General features: G+C 37.6%; 3 protein-coding genes across 4 annotated transcripts; all 3 read left to right on the top strand.

Moving 5' to 3' along the window:
• Positions 1-20: 20 nt before the first annotated feature.
• On the top strand, positions 21-4,991 carry LOC108822695 (phosphatidylinositol-3-phosphatase SAC1). 2 transcript variants are annotated; one of them, XM_018595838.2, is made up of 16 exons: positions 21-254; positions 380-571; positions 664-829; positions 900-1,122; positions 1,203-1,279; positions 1,469-1,656; positions 1,763-1,860; positions 1,936-2,069; positions 2,143-2,277; positions 2,421-2,805; positions 2,903-3,024; positions 3,269-3,379; positions 3,532-3,744; positions 3,947-4,132; positions 4,322-4,433; positions 4,535-4,991. In XM_018595838.2, the coding sequence occupies exons 1-16, from the start codon at positions 47-49 to the stop codon at positions 4,784-4,786; spliced, it is 2,802 nt and encodes a 933-aa protein (XP_018451340.2). In that variant the 5' UTR covers positions 21-46; the 3' UTR covers positions 4,787-4,991. The 2 variants fall into 2 exon arrangements, with proteins under 2 accessions (XP_018451340.2, XP_018451341.2); XM_018595839.2 differs by having other exon boundaries at positions 94-254; positions 367-571.
• A 2,034-nt stretch (positions 4,992-7,025) lies between these two features.
• Positions 7,026-9,477, top strand: LOC108819276 (protein NRT1/ PTR FAMILY 5.15). Its single transcript, XM_018592278.2, has 4 exons — positions 7,026-7,342; positions 7,414-7,631; positions 7,713-8,260; positions 8,613-9,477. The coding sequence occupies exons 1-4, from the start codon at positions 7,219-7,221 to the stop codon at positions 9,418-9,420; spliced, it is 1,698 nt and encodes a 565-aa protein (XP_018447780.1). The 5' UTR covers positions 7,026-7,218; the 3' UTR covers positions 9,421-9,477.
• Positions 9,478-11,327: 1,850 nt separating this feature from the next.
• On the top strand, positions 11,328-12,261 carry LOC108820782 (MICOS complex subunit MIC10). The gene is made up of 3 exons (XM_018593788.2): positions 11,328-11,522; positions 11,620-11,774; positions 11,999-12,261. Exons 1-3 carry the CDS (start codon positions 11,402-11,404, stop codon positions 12,011-12,013), a joined length of 291 nt encoding a protein of 96 aa, XP_018449290.1. The 5' UTR covers positions 11,328-11,401; the 3' UTR covers positions 12,014-12,261.
• Positions 12,262-14,669: the final 2,408 nt, after the last annotated feature.

The raw sequence follows: 14,669 nt of genomic DNA, 5'->3' as shown, positions 1-14,669 counted from the left end.
AAGCAATGACCAATAAACAACTCTCTAAAAGCATTAAAAGACGTAAATGTCCCCCGTGCCCGTGCTTGTTCTGAACTTTCTACGAACGCAAATCATCGCCGGCGTCAGAGAAACCAAATCCCGCCATGGCGAAATCGGAAAACTCAACGACTTCTACTTTCTCGTCTTTCCCCAAACTTCAACCGTCCAACGACGCCGACGCCGATCCCGACTCGCACGCTCTCGAAAAGTTCAAGCTCTACGAGACCAGAGCGGTAAGTTTTTTCCACCCGATCGAACATCTCGAATCATACGTATTGGAACGATAGGAATCCTTTAGATTTGAATCTATCTATGTTTGTGTGTGTTCTACGTTGTTGAGCTCAGAGGTTTTATCTAGTTGGGAGCGATCGGAACAAAAGGTTCTTCAGAGTGCTGAAGATCGACCGCTCGGAGCCGTCGGAGCTCAACGTAAGCGAGGATCCGGTAGTGTATTCGCCTCAGGAGATCAAGAGTCTGCTTCAGCGTATCTCCGAAGGCAATCGCGCCACCGGAGGATTGGCTTTTGTGGCCAAAGTCTATGGAATCGCTGGTTGGTTGGTTTTCGTATGGAAGCAACGTTTTGTGTATCTCTTCAGGGCTAAAGGCTCTGTGTAAAACGTTTATTTATTTTTGGCCTTGTAGGTTGTGCCAAGTTTATGGAGTCATACTACTTAGTTTTGGTGACAAAACGGCGACAGATTGGTTGCATATGTGGGCATGCGATATACGCTATTGATGAGAGTCAGATGATCACTGTCCCACATGCAACCATCCAGTCTGATGCTGCGAATTCGAAAACTGAACTAAGGTTTGTTTCTTTTAGAGGTTTTGGTTTACTTTTTTCAAGCTGGATTATTTAATTGGCTTTTGTTTTTCAGGTACAAGAAGCTTCTGTCAAGTGTAGATTTGACCAAAGATTTCTTCTACAGTTACACGTATCCTATAATGCGGAGTCTGCAAAAGAACGTTTTATCGTCTGGTGAGGAAGGGGTGCCTTATGATAACATATTCGTGTGGAATGCATATCTGACGCAGCCTATTCGATCAAGGTGTAACAACACTATTTGGACTCTTGCATTAGTTCATGGGCATTTTAAGCAGGTATGGTGTAGGCTTCTTTGTGTCTTCACCTATATACGTCTCCATTCTTACTAGTTTAATTGTTCTACCCTTTCATTCAGATAAGGCTGTCGATATATGGGAGAGACTTCAGTGTTACTCTAGTCTCCAGACGTTCTCGGCATTTTGCAGGCACACGGTAGGACTTCATTTTAATCAGGCCTGAATTCATAATCCGTATTGGTTTTCTATTACCCTTTCTGAGTTATAATGTAGTATCTTTGGAGAGACTTTTTTGTGTGAACTTTCCTAGACTAGTTTGGATGCTTGTCTCTCTTGTTTTCTGTTATTATATAATGCCTTTTCATTTGCTATTTTGTTATCTCAGTTACTTGAAAAGGGGAGTGAATGATCGTGGAAGGGTTGCGAATGATGTTGAAACAGAACAGCTTGTTTTTGATGAAGAAGCTGGATCTTGCAAAGGAAAAATGACTTCGGTGGTGCAGATGCGAGGATCAATTCCACTCTTTTGGTCGCAAGAGGCCTCGAGATTTAGTCCTAAGCCTGATATTTTCTGTGAGAAACTTACGCAACATGCGCCTGTTATCTCTATTAAGACCATTTTAACGTCTGTGTGGTTATTGATCTACTTACTTTTTTCCTGTTGTTTTCATTGCCTCAGTACAGAGGTATGATCCTACTTACGAGTCAACCAAAATGCACTTTGAAGACCTGGTGAACCGATATGGGAATCCTATCATTGTGCTCAACTTAATCAAGGTTAGTTTTTTTTACTCAGTGCTCTTTTTATTATGCCCTTTGTACTTACTCACAAATTGCCGTGGAGTTATTCAGTCAGTTGAGAAAAGACCCCGGGAAATGGTGCTAAGGCGTGAGTTTGCTAAAGCAGTGGGTTACCTAAACTCAATTTTTCCTGAAGAAAATCGTTTCAAATTTATCCATTGGGATTTCCACAAATTTGCTAAGAGGTATAATGTTGTGGATTTGATTTCGTGCATTTTTAACTTGAACTCACATTGTTTTCTATTTTTGATGTTAAAGCAAGTCGGCGAATGTATTGGCTGTTTTGGGTGCTGTAGCAAGCGAAGCCCTTGATTTGACTGGATTTTATTTCAGTGGCAAGCCTAAAATTGTTAAGAAGAAATCTAGCCAGCTTAGTCATGCTAGCACTGGAAGGTAATTTCTTGGGGTGATGTGATCCCCCATTACTTATATGTAGTCAGAAATTTGGCTTATTTTGTAAGCTGATGTATATAGCTCTAAACAATGGAGCCATTAGTTACCTTTCTGATTTTGATGGAGAATTTTTGTTGTTGCAGGGAACAATCTCTGCGTGATCTAAGAGCTTACTCTTTGGAACTTTCAAGGGGTGAGAGTTCAAATGATATACTTAGTGCTCTTGCTAACCGAGAGAAAGAGATGAAGCTAAGCCAACAAAAAAGAGACGATGGAACTGATTACTCAGCTCCTCGTTACCAAAGTGGGGTTCTTCGTACCAACTGTATTGACTGCCTGGATCGAACAAACGTAGCACAGTACGCATATGGTTTGGCTGCATTAGGCCGGCAGCTGCACGCAATAGGTTTGAGTGATACATCTAAGATCGACCCCGACAGTAGCATAGCTGCTGCACTTATGGATATGTACCAGGGCATGGGCGATGCTCTTGCACAACAATATGGCGGCTCAGCTGCGCATAATACTGTAATTACACCACTTATCACCTTTGACCAGTTATCTTTCGTTTTGACGAAGCAAGGTTTGCAATGCTTATTTATTAACATCGTTGAATCGATTATAGGTTTTCCCAGAAAGGCAGGGGAAATGGAAGGCCACGACACAGTCTAGGGAGTTTCTCAAGTCTATCAAACGATACTACAGCAATACCTACACTGATGGCGAAAAGCAAGACGCGATAAACTTGTAATATACTTCTCTGCAAAATTCACTTCAATTTCTTGCTAAGTTCTTGATATAGCTATAGATGAAGACTTTAGAATAAGTTTATGTGTTCTTGCCTCATTGATGATATAGATAGAGGTAATAGATGGCATTACCACTATTACCGTAGAATAAGTTCCTCTGATGAATTGTTGGCTAAGAACTCTTCATTTCCGTTTCTAGTGAGTCTCAACTCCTAGTAACTATCGACTTTTGTTGTAAACAGATTCTTGGGCTACTTTCAACCTCAGGAAGGGAAACCTGCGCTCTGGGAGCTGGATTCTGATTATTATCTCCATGTGTCAGGGATTGGAGATGATATTTTCCCTGAAAGGGGGTAAGGTCTACTCTTAGTGAACCTACTGCGTGTCAGATTATGTGTTTATGAACCAGATCGGGAAAATATCAAAGATGTTAAATTACATTTCCCAAGATAAGACGATAGATAGCCTCTGGTTGCGTATGATTTCTAAAGTTGTTGCATTGCAGGCTCCAGTCCGCTGCAAAACCCATGAGTGGTATTAGAGTCAATCTTGCACCGGTGCCGGCTTTCAGAGAAGACTTCTCACGGAAGAAGCTGACGTCATTTGACAAACTGATCGAGCAGACATGTAGTTCAATAAAGAACGTGAGGCTTTGTAGCGAGACAGACCAGAGGCCAGGTGGCAGCACTGGAAGCACTGGTGTTGCTCCTGATGCAGCGTAATGACCCTCTACCTGAAATTTTCAATTTTCTTAGTCTTACTAGTAGGCCTTTGACTAAATTGGAATCCCTTCTATCCGTATGAGAAATTAAAAAGACGATTTCTAGTTTAGAAAAAAAAAACAGGGATTTTAGTTCAAACCAAAACCATAACTTTTCCGAAAGTTAGCTCATCTTTCTTGACTTTCTTATCCACTCCAGTGAGATTCAGCTCAAGACACCCAATTGGCTGTTTGGTTCAAGAAAGCCAGAAGAGAGTGGCTCTGCCACAAAACCTGATGCAGATGATAGTGAGAAAGGAGTGACCTCGAGTGAGAGAGTCAACGATTTCTGCAACTTGGACTGGCTTTCTGAGTCCAACGATCATCAAGAAGATATCTTCCAAAGGTACTGATTTTATTTTTTCCTTCCCTCTCTCAAATCTAAGCTTCCTCCATAATGATTTTGTAATATTTTTGTGGTAAACTATTCGTTGAATCAATTGACCAAACGATGGTCTAACCACAACTTGGCATTACAAAATCAAGATATCTCTAGTTGCATCATGTCACCTGCTGCAATCGTTTCTTTCTATAGGTACCTATCGATCACATCAACCAATGAAGCCAATGGTTGGTATGGTGGTACTCTCCTCGGTGACCAAGATGAAGACAGCGAAATCTACAGACATTATGCCCAGTTCTGTCAGGTTCAGATTCTTTATCTTGCTGATATGCAATCACAGGTTAATAGATATCTTTTACTACAACCCAAAAATGTTCCACTTCTTTATGATCCGAATTAAAACAGTGTCCAGCTATGGAGCCGTTTGAGAACGACCGTGAGTTAGAACTGAACTCTGCGGAAGTTCTTCGCATGAACACAGTCGATGTAATGGACACTGGAGACGAAGAATCGGAGATGGAAAACGCTTTAAAGGAATACGCTCAGATCGGTGGCGACCTCGGGATCATTCCAACGCAATGTAAATACTTCGCCGGAGATCCTTGTTGGCTAGCCAGATGGCTCGTTGGAGATGATAAGGTCCCAAAGGTCATTTAATAACAGAAAACAATAATGTTTATTCCAAGAACATATCTCACACCAGACACACTTCTCTTTTGGTTTCATGCTTGTGAATGTGTTTGATTGTCCATTTTTGTTTAGGTATATAATGAACACAGATTGTTGGTCATGTATTATAACAGAATCTTTTTCTTCTTCTCCATTGGGCCTACATGTAAAGAACAGGTCCCTCCCTTAGCTTCTCCTCTTTCTTCATTACACATTATAACGGTGGTGGATTCTTCAAGATTAGAGGCTCTCCGATCCTATTTCATTTTCCATTTCAAAATAAATTTGAAATTAAATCTTCTAAAATTCCATTCTAGTTTCCACTCTTTGATGGAATAAAAATTAAAATTACTTTACAGATAAAGTAATGTTAGAATAAATTCTAATATTACCATGAAACTACTCAATTTCGAAATAAAAAATAAAGTTATTAGATAGGCTCTAAAAACAATCGGGTTGTTTGTATCCAATATTTCCACCGAGTTATTTTAACATACATGGCAAAGTTACAGTGATCATGCTAACATGCATGTGGTGTGACACAAGATTCATCTAAAATAAAAAACATAAATATGTAAGACAATCAATAAAATCAAGTTACAATACATGAGTTTTTATTCTTCTAATTTTATATTACAACAATTCATCAAAAATATATATTTAAGGAAACTGAATAAGGAAGATCTTCATAAATATAAAACATGTCATAAACGAATACATTGATCCTGACAAGAAGACCAGAGAGATTAATACATCATCTGTTAAACCTTCAAAACAAAATCATGACAAAACATTCAACACATTAATCTTGTAAAGGGCTATATACTTTCCGAATATTATTCTAAATCCTGGATTCTCTCTCTGATCACACGGATCCTCTTTTCAACCACTTCGACTGCTTTCATCAGATCCTCAGAATTATCAGCATGTTTGAGTACACTAGACGAAGCAATCAGCCCAAGTTCCATCGCATATCCGCATGGATATATATCTGCTATTTTTCCAACTCCTTCTTTTCGTCTTGGATCATTCTGTTCGGTTTGTTTCTCCAACGGCAATGCACTTAATTGGTGTTGAGACTTTGAGGGTGGTTGAGAACGTGAGATGTTTTCGTAAACATGTTCATTAATAACATTTTACTATATGAATCTTTAGAAAAATCATACAAAAATCATTAGAAAGGTCATCAAGAAACAAATCTACAATAAAAACAAATAAACATGATCACGGAATACGAATCAGCTAGAAGTATTCATAGCTATCTTTTTTTTGTTCCTACATGACTATCACATTAAAAATCAAAAATACATTGATAAAATGTGGAATAGAAGCCAATTCTCAAAAAAAAAGTTAAATATTTTATATCTTAGAAATTACAACTTTACACAACACATTTCAGCCAAAAACACAACTCATGAAAGACAAAGTAACAGTCAAAATCCAACTATGTGTTTGGCGCAATACACAGCCGATAAGGTTGTATCTTTGAAAACAAAATAACAATCAAATGAGCATTTCAAACAAGAAAACTCAAATATTAAAATTATTCTGCCATCGAGACAACTTGGCTGATCTGACACAAAAAAAAAGGATCCAAAAGAAAAAATAGTAGAAGCACACAGATAAAGCCCAAAATCTAACCAATTCGACATAGATATTTTTTTTTGTCTGGACGTGGATTTTGATATGCACGTGGAAATATCTAACCTTGTAACCAAAAAGAACAGATAAAGTGACAGCTAAACAGAGGATAAGAACATGCAATCATCGTTCAAAGTTTAAGCAACTTGGAAAGAATGTCGGGGAAACAAGAAGTAAATGAGCAATAATTCTCACATTACAATCAAAATAAATTTCAAATGATAAACTAAATTAAATCCTTAACTAAGATATAATCCGAAAATTCAAAAACACTAATTGTAATATAAGTAATGAATTAGAACAACAACAATTAGTACAAGTAGTTATACTAAATTTGGTTGACAAAAAAAAGTTATACTAAATTTACAAAAAAAAACATAGGTGGTATGTTTCTTGATTTTAGATTCTTAATAAGAAGTCGTGCGCCAATAAGCCACCATCATAGTTGAATTAATTGACTTTCAATTGAATAAAATGCGACAAGAAAATATCTGTTAGAAGAAAATACAGCTAAAAAGTACATGGCTCGTATAGCACTCTTCAATAAAAGAAAAATACATGCAAAATAAAATAAATAGTAATTGGGTGTCACTTTAGAATAGTATGAACGTACACGTTCCTTTATCACATTCCTATCTAATAAATTGACGAAGAAAATATCATAAAACTAATTACATCGTGTTCATTAGTGATGAACAAGATTAATCTTTAAAGGTCAAGCAACCCTCCACGTTTTCTCAAAGTTTCAGATCTCCTAAATCTCACAATCGGCAAGAACAATGAACAAACCTGAAGAAGAAGCTTCACTTCTTGAAGATTACGTCAGCGATTCCGTCGACCACCGTGGAAGTCCCGCCGCAAAATCATCCACCGGCGGATGGAGATCCGCCTGGTTCATCATAGGTGAAGAATCTAACTCCGGTTTTGTCTCTGTTTTCTTAGCTCATAAATACTCATTGAATCTTGCTTTTCAGGTGTTGAAGTTGCAGAGAGGTTCGCCTACTTTGGAATAGCTTGCAACTTGATAACTTACCTAACCGGACCTCTCGGACAATCGACAGCAACCGCCGCCGTCAACGTGAACACGTGGTCGGGAACCGCCTCCATGCTTCCTATTTTAGGAGCTTTTGTGGCAGACGCTTATCTTGGCCGTTACCGTACAATTCTTGCAGCGTCCCTCATCTACATACTGGTTAGTACAAAATTAAAAAATTAAAAATAAACCGGGTTTAGTTTCGGTACGAATTGAACCGGAATTGAAATTTTATTACAGGGACTAGGACTATTGACATTATCAGCTTCCTTGATCCCTACGGGAGAGTCAGAGCAGCGCATCAATGTTTCTGCTAAGCCCTCTTTCTCGGTGAACGTACTTTTCTTCTGCTCTCTTTATCTTGTCGCGATAGGACAGGGAGGACACAAGCCATGTGTTCAAGCGTTTGGCGCGGACCAGTTTGACTCGGGAGATACAAAGGAAGTGATCTCGAGAGGATCGTTTTTCAACTGGTGGTTCTTGAGTTTATCTGCTGGGATAAGTCTATCGATCATAGTGGTTGCGTACGTGCAAGATAACGTTAGCTGGGCGTTTGGGTTTGGGATCCCTTGCTTGTTCATGGTTATGGCTCTTGTTATGTTTTTGCTCGGGAGAAAATCCTACAGATACCCTAAGGGAAACCAAGAGGAGAGCAATAACGCTTTTGCAAGAATCGGTAGAGTTTTCTTTGTGGCGTTTAAAAACCGGAAACTGAGTTTAACGGATTCGGGTTTAGGACAAGGTCTTTTGGAGGATGGTCCGTCTGAGAAACATAGCGGTCGGCTCGAGTAAGTTGCATTCTCACCCTATTTTAGACAGTTAAAATTTTTTTTACAAAAACTTTATTCAAAAAAAAATTCATGTTTTCTAAGCATTTTATTAGTTAATAATGATAAATTTTTTTAAAAAAATCTAAAAATTAATTATGCTTTTAACACTTTTTTAACACATTACCTTAAAAATAATTATGCTTATTAAAATAATGTTAGTATAAAATTAGTTATGCGTTTAATATATGTAAAACGCACAAAAACATACATTTTTAAGAAAACAGAGGGAAAAAATGTAATTATTTTGAATTTTTGTTTAGCATTTGTTTGGTTTAATTTGAGTATGAGTTTCTGTATATTGTGTGAAAAGTTTCCTAGCCAAAGCGATGATTGCAAGGGAAGACGGTGCAGAGCCATGTAGTGGTAGGGATGTGGAAGACGCGAAGGCTTTGGTGAGGCTTATTCCGATATGGATCACATCGGTGGTGAGCACGATTCCGTATGCTCAGTTCATGACATTCTTCACTAAGCAAGGTGTTACGGTGGACAGAAGAATCTTACCGGGTTTGGAAATTCCTGCGGCTTCTCTGCTGTCATTCATCGGTGTATCGATTCTCATCTCCGTCCCGTTCTACGAGCATGTGTTTCTACCGTTAGCTAGAATGATCACCAAAAAGCCTTTTGGGATCACAATGCTCCAGAGAATAGGAGTTGGAATGGTGCTTTCGAGCTTCAACATGGTGCTCGCTGCATTGGTGGAAACTAAACGGCTGAATATCGCTAGGGAACACGGGCTCGTGGACAAGCCGGACGTGACGGTTCCAATGTCCATATGGTGGTTTGCTCCTCAGTATTTGTTGCTCGGGATGATCGATGTGTTTTCTTTGGTGGGAACTCAAGAGTTTTTCTACGACCAAGTCCCAACGGAGCTAAGGAGCATTGGACTCTCGCTTTCTTTGAGTGCAATGGGTCTTTCGAGCTTCTTGAGTGGTTTGCTCATCACCGTGATTGATTGGGCTACCGGAAGAAACGGTGGAGAAAACTGGTTCAACACTAACCTGAACCGAGCCCATGTTGATTACTTTTACTTGTTGCTGGCTGCTTTCACGGCCATTTCTTTCATTGCGTTCTTGTTCATCTCCAAGTTGTATGTGTATCGTCGAGTAGACCAAGTCTAAGAATTCACAAAAGAAGTTTTCTTTTTTTGACATTCATATCATAGTTTGTGGTTCTAACTTGTAAGTTTTAACGTCCTTGATTTGTTGTTTATATTTGTGGTTCTAACTTGTAAGTTATAATGGGTTTATACTTTGATTTGTCTTTTGTGGTTTTGTTTGTGTTAATTACACATTTGGTTTGTGTGGTTTTTTTTTGCTAATGGTTATGTATATTTCTCACAAAAAAAATGAAAGAAAAATCGACATTGTGTATAATGCCAATAAGTCTTTTCTTCCTTGAAAGAACAGCAGGAAGAGCCAAAAGGAATATTTGATTTCGAGACTGCAGAGAACCAATCAGAATGATGAATGTATTTAAAAATTAATCATTACAAAAGAAGAAAATCATTACTCCACTTGGAGAAAGATCGGTCCAACTTTGGTTCTTGTCGGGAACACGTATCTGCCAACTAGCACAAGGTTGAAGATATGGGGTCCAAGGCGGTGAACTCGTTAAGGTTCCGGATCCGATTCCTCTTGTGAACAACTGAGCTGTGCATGGACCACTAAGTCTTCGTCTCTCTAACTATGGATTGAATGTTCGTTTCAGTAACATGGTCAAGAAAATCCAAATATTAGGGTTGGCCGTATACACACATGCAAAATAAAAAGATCGTATCTGTAGTCGACTACTATTTAAAGAAAAACACGACAGTTATTCCAAGTATATCCTTTGAATGAACGTTGAACCAATCACTAACGTCAAGTTGGCCTAGGGATGATGGAACTGCAGCTGTAACCAGGAGCGGATCTAGGACATGTATTAATCGGAGGTACCAAGATAAAGTCTGAATTAGTCGGAGGCACTTTTATAGAGATTGAGATAGTTCTAACATAAATGCTTAAAGAAAATCAAAAATTAGTAGGGGGCACGTGACTCCGTAAGTCCTAATGTACGTTCGCCAATGGCTGTAACTTCCATCACCCAGGTAAATTTGTAGTGGAGAGATTATTATAATTTTTGAGTTTTTGTTAAAGATGTGAAACCAACTTTTTTACACTAGAAAAACACTGAACCAATAAAAATCGCTCGGTTTTCATCAATCTTTTCATTTGAAGATTATAAGCAATGAAAAAAAAGCAATTGTACTTAGTAGAAAAATGCAATTTTATGGTTTTAACAGAAAAACCATAATTCCGGTTTAACAAAAAATTATGATTTCACAGTTTTAGCAATAAAATATGATTTTCGGTTTTTATTAAAAAATAATTTTTTTGTATCAACAAGAAAACATGGTTTATGATGAAAATATTATAATAATTATAATAGCTAATTAGCTAATTTTTATATTTTGCTAATGATATTTAGGTCTTTTGAATTTTTAGATGTATATGTAAAATATCCAAACTCTACATTTTTTTGCATCTCTAATATCTAAGGTAATCAGATATTATAAATTTTGCATATAGATATTGTATACAGATGCTGTTATAATAGTGTGTCCAAACGAACAATATCTGAGTATTACCATCCAAATGCAGCGTTTAGATACCAAAACGAGAATTGCCTAATTCATTTCACATCTAGTAGACATTTTAGCTAAACTTTTTTGCCTTAAAGATAATTGATATTACATATTTAGATCAATATATTAAACATCTGATTACTGGATAATTAAAATTATCATTATTAGTTCCACCTTGTATTCGTTGTTGTTCAACAATTCCACTTTTGTTATTTGAAATTCACTTACTTTAAAAATAAAAATAAAAAGAATTAAAATCAATGAAAACGATTCAGTCGCACACCAAAATAAATAAAAATGTTAAATCTATGCGGCCCAATACTGAATAAAAGAATCGGCCCATACCCTGGCCCGTGATTCTTCGCCTGGCACCCAAAACAAACTCTAGACATCGAGAAAAAGTGAAGAAGGAAAAGAACGAACTCTCTGAGAAACCAAATCGTAAAAAAAAAAAATAGAATCGAATTTGCGAAAAAATGGAGAAGAAGAAGAAAAGCAATGATGTCGACACCAAATGGGACGCGTGTCTCGATCTCACCGCTCGTCGCGTAGTCTACTCCTCCCTCGGCGGCGCGTTCGCCGGTCTTCTCTTCTTCAGTTCGGTTATTTTTCTTTTCTCCACTTTTCCGATTCAGTTATTATGATTTTTTTAATTATGATGATTAATCAATTTCTCTTGTGTGTTTGGCATTAGGGAGTCCCGTGACGAGATGGGCGTCGATTGCGTTTGGTGCTGGACTCGGTATTGGATCTGCTTACACTGATTGTTCTCGCGTCTTTGATGCATCATCCTCTTCCGCTTTGGTAGCTCCCAACAGTACAGAGACCTCTTCTTCTTCTGTATCTCAGGTTAGTCCTAAGTATTAGTGATTAGGTAGATAATAGTAAGAATCAAGAATCGAAGCTGAGAAACGAAGAAAAGTAGTCTTTGGTGTGTGTGTTTAAGAGTCCCTCTCAAAGCCTAAAGGATACCAAATGGTCAAGAGTTGTTACGTTTCTTTACAGTTTTGGGTGTGTTGAGTGTGTTTTTTAAAAAAAAAAAAAAAAATACTAATTAGATTGATTGATTCCAGGTAGCGGAAGAGTAAAGGGAACGAGGAAGCTTTTGAGGATAAACCCAAACATTGATGGGTGTTTGATACAAGAGTTGTTACATTTCTTTTTTTTATATGAAATGATCTTTGCAGGACATGGCTTTTTTTTTGTAAGAGACAATAAGCCATTGTTAAACCTTTGCTTTTCAGTGGTTTGTTACACACTGACTGAAGTCCAAAAAAAATCTGACAGTTCTTTTCTTAAAGAAAGAAATTCAAAATCAGTAATTCATCCGGTTTGATTTGTTTGGCTCTACGGTTCTTTTACTCTGGCTCCTTGTCCACATAGTAGATAGCTTGATCGACATCTTTAGCTCCAGCAGTTTTATCCATGTTTCAGCTAATTAATAAGCATTTTTTTTTCTTTTGTCAACAATTAATAAGCATTCATCGTGGGTGTTTTCGTTCATGTTTCAGTATATGTGGCCATAAGTTTACAAGTGTAGCATTTTTTTTTTTGAACAACACAAGTGTAGCATATACTTAAGGAACAATGTACTTTCGTCAGAGTCCCCTATAATCTATAAGACTAGAACCCAATCAACGTCTTTTACAGATACAATGAGCTCGGCCTGTTCACACATCTCGGTGACGAGTAAGTAACTAAGTATAAGAGTTTTAACGGCTCAAATTGGATCTCTCCTGTTCTAGTTTAACCGGTCAACACGTGTAAACCAAATATATTCAATTTTGACACGTAACTGCTACGGAAAAAACAATAAGAGAACCAAGGGGTGGTGTCCTAGTAGAACCAAGTGATCTCTTAGAGTTTGGTGGATACAAGTGATCTCTTAGAGTTTTGTTTGTATCCACGTTAGTTTTAGGTTCGATTTTTTTTTTAAACTAAATTATCATTACTTGGTTAGTCCAAATTTGGGTTTCGACACAAATAGATTACATGGTTGGACCGCAACAGATGATCGATCCATGCTATTCTTCGGACTACTCCACTTTGAAATACTAAATGTGTGCATTTTTTTCGGGACCGACCGGATCAGCCGATAAAATTTATAAAAAAAAAAAAACAATCAGAGTATATATAGCATACTGCCACTCAAATGTCCCCTGTGCCGTCCGTCCTCCAAATTATATTTTGCTGCTTTCTTCTGATGAAACATCGAGAGGTCGGCATTTGTCTTTCTCCACCATCCCTGAGATGTCAAGCAGATCATAAATGACCAGAGCTAAGTTTAGTTATATGTAGTGACTATGTGTTTATAAGATTTAATCAAAATAATTACATATTTGCTTAGCTTTTGGCATTCTTGTTTTGATCACTAAAAGAACTCTTGCATGTTGAATGATTGACTCTAACTATGTGTTGTTCTGTTCTCATTGTTTTCAACGTGCTAGCAAAGTCAAGCGATGAATGGCACCATCTTGTTATTTCTTATGTTTCAGTTGAGCAGTTCATGTGCATTTCATAATGTCTGACAAGAAGTAAACGGAGAGTTTGCTTTGAGCACTGTCACGTATATGACTAAATATCTTTGTCTAAACCATATTAATTTGTCTAAGAACCTTTTTTAACATTTTGTTTTCACGGTATTTTAGAAAGCTCAAACTCTGGACAGGACAGCCCTACAATTTCCGTAATGGGCGAATGATATCATTGTTGATTACTGATCCTGATTGTATGACGACAAAAAAAAAATCAGTAGGTCTGTGACAAAAATAACCAATTAGGCCAAACACTGATGAAAGTAAAATGATAGGGAGTGACATGGCAGAGTGGTAAGTTAAAAATGGTGAATCATGAGAATTAACGTAAATGGTTCGAAGCGAATCTTGAAGTCACCGAGTAACACCAACAGCATACTTACAACATTTCCCAGAATTTTAGGTACCAACATCCCCGGTTTTCTCGGGAAACTCAATTACACTGTAAATTAAAAAAATGATTAAATTCTCCATCGTATTGGAAAATAGGTTAGATTCCATGTTCAAAATTGCGCTAGGCGTGAGTCGGACGGTGAGTGTACGCCTAGCGAGTTGTCAACTAATCGGAAATTAATCGGAGAGTATTCGGGGAGTAATATTTTGTACTTTTTGATTATACATATACGTATATATAATAACCTATGCGAAAACAAAACATAAATGCATCATAATTCATAGTCCAATGGTTCGGGGTGCGCTTGATATTTCAAGAGGTAACTGGTTCGAATCTTCGTTGAGTGGGGTTTTTCATACTTTTTTATTAGTGCGATTTAAGAAAAAAAAAATTTAAGACAACTTAAGTTTGTCCAACATCGACGAACTAAGAGGAGAAGAGGTGTTGAGGTCCCTTATATATACACGGACTAGGTCTCTCAGAATATTCAAGTCGAAATGGGCTTGCTTTATAACCCGTTTACGGCAAATTAAGTGCAGTTTTATGGGTAATCCGATTTTGGAGCCGATTTGGCCCAAATCGCGGCGGAAGACCCGCGCCGAGCGCCTACACGGACGTTTAATCGGCTACGCGCCCGCGTTTTAGAACATGGGTTAGATTTTACAATCTCATGTTCAAGATATAATTAATTAGAAAATTATATAAAATCGCGTTTACACGAGCCAGCAGTAATATATGCGTCTTTTATATAGGACTGGCACCAATGTCACTTTTATCCTTGTTACTCTCTCTCCGTTTCTCGAAATTTACATATTT

Source organism: Raphanus sativus, chromosome 8 (genome assembly GCF_000801105.2).
Source record: "Raphanus sativus cultivar WK10039 chromosome 8, ASM80110v3, whole genome shotgun sequence".
Taxonomy (NCBI): Eukaryota; Viridiplantae; Streptophyta; class Magnoliopsida; order Brassicales; family Brassicaceae; genus Raphanus; species Raphanus sativus.
This window is presented reverse-complemented; position numbering and strand designations above follow the sequence as displayed.

Coding starts and splice junctions, on each gene's coding strand:
- LOC108822695 (XM_018595838.2), top strand. CDS start 47: ATGTCCCCCGTGCCCGTGCTTGTTCTGAACTTTCTACGAACGCAAATC. Junction 2,278..2,420: donor AGTCATGCTAGCACTGGAAG/GTAATTTCTTGG, acceptor TTGTTGTTGCAG/GGAACAATCTCTGCGTGATC. Junction 2,806..2,902: donor GCTCAGCTGCGCATAATACT/GTAATTACACCA, acceptor AATCGATTATAG/GTTTTCCCAGAAAGGCAGGG.
- LOC108820782 (XM_018593788.2), top strand. CDS start 11,402: ATGGAGAAGAAGAAGAAAAGCAATGATGTCGACACCAAATGGGACGCG. Junction 11,523..11,619: donor CGCCGGTCTTCTCTTCTTCA/GTTCGGTTATTT, acceptor GTTTGGCATTAG/GGAGTCCCGTGACGAGATGG.
- LOC108819276 (XM_018592278.2), top strand. CDS start 7,219: ATGAACAAACCTGAAGAAGAAGCTTCACTTCTTGAAGATTACGTCAGC. Junction 7,343..7,413: donor ATCCGCCTGGTTCATCATAG/GTGAAGAATCTA, acceptor CTTGCTTTTCAG/GTGTTGAAGTTGCAGAGAGG. Junction 7,632..7,712: donor CGTCCCTCATCTACATACTG/GTTAGTACAAAA, acceptor ATTTTATTACAG/GGACTAGGACTATTGACATT.